The 6,149-nt window shown below is 60.4% G+C and overlaps 3 protein-coding genes across 3 annotated transcripts, besides 1 other annotated feature; 2 read left to right on the top strand and 1 right to left on the bottom strand.

Moving 5' to 3' along the window:
• Nucleotides 1–865: 865 nt before the first annotated feature.
• On the top strand, nucleotides 866–1,978 carry Tco025E_08738 (mercaptopyruvate sulfurtransferase; the record flags this gene model as incomplete). The annotated part of the gene is made up of 1 exon (XM_029375581.1): nucleotides 866–1,978. One exon carries the CDS (start codon nucleotides 866–868, stop codon nucleotides 1,976–1,978), a length of 1,113 nt encoding a protein of 370 aa, XP_029224314.1.
• Nucleotides 1,979–2,152: 174 nt separating this feature from the next.
• Nucleotides 2,153–2,182: a sequence feature (A-rich).
• Nucleotides 2,183–4,033: 1,851 nt separating this feature from the next.
• Nucleotides 4,034–5,056, top strand: Tco025E_08737 (protein kinase; the record flags this gene model as incomplete). Its single annotated transcript, XM_029375580.1, has 1 exon — nucleotides 4,034–5,056. The coding sequence occupies one exon, from the start codon at nucleotides 4,034–4,036 to the stop codon at nucleotides 5,054–5,056; it is 1,023 nt and encodes a 340-aa protein (XP_029224313.1).
• Nucleotides 5,057–5,838: 782 nt separating this feature from the next.
• Nucleotides 5,839–6,149, bottom strand: Tco025E_08736 (uncharacterized protein; the record flags this gene model as incomplete). Its single annotated transcript, XM_029375579.1, has 1 exon — nucleotides 5,839–6,149. A coding segment is annotated over one exon (311 nt), but the record flags the coding sequence as incomplete, so codon positions are not given.

Genomic DNA, 6,149 nt, shown 5'->3' with positions numbered 1-6,149 from the left:
GGGGACTCGCAGGTGGCGTGCAGGGGGCAGCGTTGGTCGTGCTTTGGTCGTCCCCCGTCGTTGCCTCCATTTTGTTCGCCGCGGGAATCGTGTGGCAGACGTGAGGTTTGTTCAGCGGTAATGTGTGCGGGGTGTGCGCTGCCGTCCGCGTCGCTCGAGACGAGCGTTTCGTGTGGCGGCCACCCGGTTCGCTGCGAAGTGCGGGCGCCCGCAATGCGCGCAGGCGCACGTCAACGACCGCAACCCACTGCGTGGGGTGCCTGCGCGGTGACGGAGTGCTTTGGGCGTAGTGGTTTTTTCTTTTGTTGGGGGTGCGGTGGGCAGCAGCCCGCTTGCGGGGCGGCGGAGGGCGGCGGAGGTGCGTAGTTTTGGCGCTGGCGCGATTGCCCTCGCTGCGTCGGTTGCGGGGCGGTGGGGCCGTCGGCAGCTGCGGGGCCGCAGGCGAGGAGTTGTTTCACTGACGCCCAACTCGCAGGCACTTTGCGCGGGGTGCCCCTCGCTTGGGTGCTTGTGCGTGCGTGCGTGTGCGCCTTCCGCCACGCTGCGGTGGCGGGGGCACCGTGACGAGGGCCGCCGCAGCGTGAAATGGCGCAAACGTCGGCTGCGCCGTGTGGCTGCCGTTGCCCCCCGCTTTCTCTTTCTTTTTTCTCTCTGGGCTGGCGTGGAAGGCAACCAACTCGCCCTATACTCCCTTTTCACCTTTTTTTTGTCAGTGTGCATATGTGTGCTTCTTCTGCTGTTCGCCGTGGGCTTCACTCGAGAGCCACGCCCCGTCTCCTCCCCGCCGCCGTCCGCTTTCTTTCCTCTTGGGGCGGCCACCGCGCCACGCCAGTGTGAAGCAATTTCGCAAAAGAAACAATCGACTATGCAAACGAGCGGGACGCCACGGCACCCCGGGAAGGTGTTCGTCGCCGTCGCGGACGTTGCGCACTGCCTCGCCGACTTCCAGGTGTTCGACGTGCGCTACAGCCTCTGCGACGAGACCCACGGCAAGAGGGCGTACCACAAGGGCCACCTCCCGGGCGCCGTCTTCGTGGACGTCGACGGGGACCTGAGCGGGCCCATCACGCTCGCCACCGGGCGGCACCCGCTGCCGGACGCCGCGGCGTTTGTGGGGTGGTGCAAGTCGAAGGCCATCGGCGCGGGGAGGCCGGCGCTTTGCTACGACGACGTCGGCGGTGCCATGGGCGCCTGCCGCATGTGGTGGATGCTGCACTCCCTCGGGATCGAGGCGTACGTGCTGGACGGCGGGTTCCAGGCGTACGACGCGGCGGGGCTGCCGCTGGAGACGGGGCTCCCGGAGGTGGAGGTCGAGCCGCTGGAAAAGTGGCCCTACGCGACCTCCTTCAAGCGCGCCCTCACAATCGAGGAGGTGCCGCCCAACGCGGTCATGGTGGACGCCCGCCCTGCAAGCCGATTCTCCTCGACGGTGCGGCCCCACGGCTTCGACACACTGCCAGGGAGTGTGCAGAACGCCCTCTCGTGCCCGTGGGACGGCTTCATGCAGTGCAAGGACCAACACAGGTGCCTGAAGCCTGACGAGGAGTGCCGCCGCATCGCACTCAAGGCACTCGAAAGCGTGTGGGAGGTTATCCACGCGGATGCCTCCAACTGCGTCTTTTTCTGCGGCAGCGGCGTTACCGCGACGCTGTCCATCGCCGTCCTGAGCCACCTCGGCCTGGGCGAGACCTTCCTCTACGGCGGCTCGTGGTCCCAGTACGGCGTACGGTTCGCTTTCAGCACGGCCCGCCGCATTGTGGAAGAGCACGGCATGTTCTTCAAGATGCTGTCGCCGAACCTTGACGACAGCCCGGCGGTGACTGCGGCCGACGCGGCCACAGTTGTGGTCGACGGGGCGGTTGCGCAGCAGCCGGACGCGGAGGTCGCGGCGGCCGTGGCGCACATGCGCATCGGAGAAAAGGCGCAGGTCTTCTTTAAGAGCCACAGGACCGCCGTGATTGAGGTGCTGCCGAAGTAGGATAACTATGAGAATGGAGAATAATTAACCAAAACGAACTTTTTTCTTTATTGCCCCCACCCTTTTTTTTTCCAGCTCTTATGCTGCAGCCGTGGGTTTGTTAGACGTAAAACAATTTGATTGTTATTTTTGTGTTTTTTTTTTGGGCTATGAACCCAGTAGCCCCCCAAAATGTTGTTTTGTTTTTTGTTTTTTTCTTGTTTTACGCCGAGTGTTTTCCCTTCACCCGGGCTGCAATCCAAATCTCGGGGCTCACCAGCCCTCTTTGTTGTCCTTGTCGCCTTGCACGTTTGCGGCCTGTGCGTTTGTGTGCGCGCGCCCTCGCATGCGCTACTCTTCTTTTGTTTCTTCCTTCTTTTCGTTGCGTGTCTGCAGGGGCACACACGGCCACACGATTTGTATTGCAGGGCGCGTGGACGCCCGTTTTGTAGTCGGTGCTGCGTGACGAAACTTGCCGCGCCCCACGGAGGACACCAACGGCCTCCCGGCCCCCTCACAGAATGGAACTCGAGGAGTAACCGAGTGGGACACGCGTGGCGGGTAAAGGGGCGCATGCGCTGCCGATGCCTCGTTGGTCGTTGACGGGATCCTCCTCTGCTGCGGGCACTCCTCTGTCTCCAGCGGCGAGTGCCCGTATCGAAGTTGCTAGACGAGAAGACGTGGTGTTGCGGGGCGCAAGCAACGCTTGCAGGAGAGAACGTGGCCCATGCTCCGGCGCACGTTGCGTTGATTGCGCCGCCCCGCCGCAGTGCAAAACAGTTCCAGGCGCCTGGGCCCTTTTTTTTCTTTTTGCGGTGCAATATTTTTGAGCAGAGTTGGGCGGAGTTCCATGGCGTGCCTTGCTGGGCTCCACGGGTCGTTGTGGCACATTCCCCCTCTCGTGCCCCGCGTGAGCGTTCAAAGTTTTATGGCGGCTCCCCTCTTCGCATTTTTGACGGGCGGCTGCGACGTTTTGAAATTATTTCTGTAGATGCGGGGCAAACCGGCGGGGCGTCATCGTCCGCCCCACACCGTTGAGTGTCACTCGCCTCTTTTTTTTTTAGTTCTCCTTTCGTTGCTTCGCTCTGTTTGTGCCCTCCTTGCAGGAGCAGTTTGCGATGGGCCTCGTATGTGTGGTCCCACCCCGATTCGCCGCATTGCCCTCGCGGTGGCGGCATCGTCTCTGGCGGGGCTTCTGCAATAAAATGTTTGTGCCCTGCGTGCCGCCGTTGCGAGTTCTGCCCACACCTCCGCCCGACGACGCGGGGGGACCTCACCGCGCTGCTCCGTTGCACCGGCCTCCGAGGCCTGTTGCGGCCGTTGCCGTGCTCGCGCGTCTGCCATTCCTGCCTGCGTGCTTTCTGAATGCCCCCGTTTTTTATTTTTGTTTTTGTTTTCTTGTGGGGATTTATTTATTTATTAAAATAAATTTACTTCTCTCATGTGTCGCTGCAGCAGTCGGCTACGTGTGCGTTGGGGCGCTGCCGGTTGTGTCTGTTAATTTTTTTTATTTGCTTCTGTGCTGGCTGCCGTTGTAATATTTTCTCCGCTTGCGGTGTCGTTGCTTTTTTTGTGGTCCACGACGTTGAGGGATGAGGCGCCTCTGCGTCCGCTGCCCCGCCGTGCCTGCCGCTCCGCCGATGCGTCTCGCTTTTCCCAAGTGCTCCGTTTGCGTGTGCGCGTGGGGGTGGGGGGCGTAGGTGTAATTGTGCAGCTCCTCCCTCATTTGTGTCTCCTTTTCGCCTCCAAAGCAGAGCATGAGAAGGGCGTCGCGTATTGTTATGTATTCTTTTTGCTGCTTTTGGCTTTGTTGCGTCCGCCCGTAATTCCGTGCCGGCAAGTGAGTGCCACGCGTCAGGCGGCACAGTTGCGGGCTGGCCTCAGCGCCGAGCTTAAAAGCGAGCGACTGCCAACTTGAGGCCCTCTCCGCCGCGTTTAACGCGTGGGTTGCCCTTTTTTTTTCTCTCTGGGGCTTAAAAGCACAAGTTGCTGCTTTTTATTTGATGCGCCTTTCTTCTTTCCCCCTTTGCTTTTTGTTTTCCCTCCCCACCCGGCCCTTTTGCGCGGTTGGCAGCCATGGGCGGCGGCCTGTCGTCGTGCTCGAGCGGCGTGAGGGACTTCCTCTCGTACGTCGGCGTGCTGCCCCGCAACGCGAGACACCCCGCCAGCGTCGTGGTGGGGGGAATCGAATACGCCGTGGGGCAGTTGCTGGGGGAGGGCGGGAGCGCCTTCGTCTACAAGGGCCGGGATGTGCACGCGGGAAACGCGGTGGCGCTAAAGCGGTTCACGCTGACGGACCACAACTACCAGGCGCACTGCATGGAAGAGGCGGCCTTGCACCGCTCGCTCTGTCCGCACCCCGCAATCGTCAACTTTTACGACTCTGGCATCGTGGAGCGACCCGAGTGTCCCCTGCCGGAGCTTTGGATCGTGATGGAGTGTGTGGAGGCCCCCTCCTTGGCGAACTACATCAATATGCGCATGGCCGTTAAGCAGCCGTTTACTATTCGCGAGGCCTACGAGGTCGGCCATGCCCTCGTGGGCGTCGTAGCCCACCTGCACAGTCAGTCCCCGCCGGTCTCTCACTGGGACATCAAGGCGGAGAATTTTTTGTTCGAAGACTCTCAGAATCTGAAGCTGTGCGACTTTGGAAGTGCCTCGCGTCTGTACTATGAGCCGCAGAACGCCCTTCAGGTGTCGATTGCCGAGGCCGAGTTGGGCGACAGAATGACGCTGCTCTACCGCCCGCCGGAGTCGCTGGACCTGTGGTCGAGGCGGCGGGTAGACACAAAGGCGGACATCTGGGGTCTGGGCGTTTTGATGTACCTACTCGTGTTTTTCGAGATGCCGTTTGAGGCCAATGCGATGGAAATTATGGATGGCGTCCCGCGACGGTTTTGCGCGGGCAGGTGTGAGACAATCCCTGAAGGATTCGGTCCCCTCATCGAGCTGGTGGTGACGAGGATGCTGGTGAAGGAGCCTTCGCTGCGTGCGGACGTCTTTGAGGTTTCTCAGCGCTTGAGCGCCCTCTCACACATTTCGCCCTTCCCTCCCCCGAATCCGGACTTCCAAATTCCACAAAGGCCAAGGTTTGAGTAGACGGTGCCACTGTACTGTTTCCCTCCCTTTCCTGTCTCCACGGGTGGTGTCTCGAGGTCTTTCGAGGTGAGCTGGTTTGCCAGTCTCCACCAGTTTGCCTTTTGACCTTTTTTTCTTCTTCGATTCGAAGCCTCGAAGTTATGTGACGCATGCACGCATGTAAATGTGATACTTCTTTGTTGCCCTTCCCTCTGCGCTTATGTGTGTGTGTGGCTAGAGAGGGAGACGAGGCGCGGTTATTCTTCCCTTCTTCTATCGCCTTCTGCTTAGGTTTGTGGCGCTTTTGTCTTACTGAGCTTTTCCGCGGCAGGCCGCAGCAGTGCGCCGGAGGACGGGCGCCGCCGCTTTTAACTGAACAGCAGCCGCAACGGTGACACCAACTGTTTGCGGCCACGCCGAGGATGTGGGGGTGAAAGTCCGTCGCAAGGCGGAGCAGTGCGGTACGCCGCGTGGAGTGACGCCGTTAGGCTACCCGCAAGGCTGCTGCGTGAGTACCTGCTGGAAGCCGCCAATAAAAACAAAGTCACTTTGGGCCTGAAGGAGAAGTCCTGTGAACGCATCCCCGATGCTGTTGCCCCCGGAACTGAAAAGTCGGGCCCTCACCATCGTTTTTGCGCCTGGGGCAAGTGGGGACTTGGACAACAGGAAGACATTTCCAGCTCTTTTTTTTTCTGTTGTACTGCAGCGGTGTGCTGCCCCTGCACGTCAACATCCTCGGCTATGCTCGTTCCAAGCTTGAGGATGTGGACAAGTGGAAAAGGACAACGCTTGCGAGCTGCTTCTCAGTGTTGTATGAACTTTGCTGTTACGTGGATGCCTTTTTGAAGAAAATCAGTCATGTGTCTGCGTCCCGCGACCCTGCCGAAGCCCTTGCACGTCTGAAGGAGAAGGCATGTCAGATGGAGCACTCCTTCAAAGGGCTGCAGCAGGGCGGAAACCGTCTCTTCTACCTGGCCCTGCCACCCGCCGCCTTTCTGGACGCGTGCAGAGGCATCCGCAAGGGGGCGATGCAGCGGCCCGGCCTGGGCTGGGTGCGTCTCATCGTTGAGAATCCCTTTGGAAAGGACACGGAGACCTCCCAGCAGCCCTCTAG

Source organism: Trypanosoma conorhini (assembly GCF_003719485.1).
Source record: "Trypanosoma conorhini strain 025E chromosome Unknown Tco_14.4_contig_00860, whole genome shotgun sequence".
NCBI lineage: Eukaryota > Euglenozoa > Kinetoplastea > Trypanosomatida > Trypanosomatidae > Trypanosoma > Trypanosoma conorhini.
Note: the sequence above shows the minus strand (reverse complement) of the source record. Positions and strands in the feature narration are given on the sequence as shown.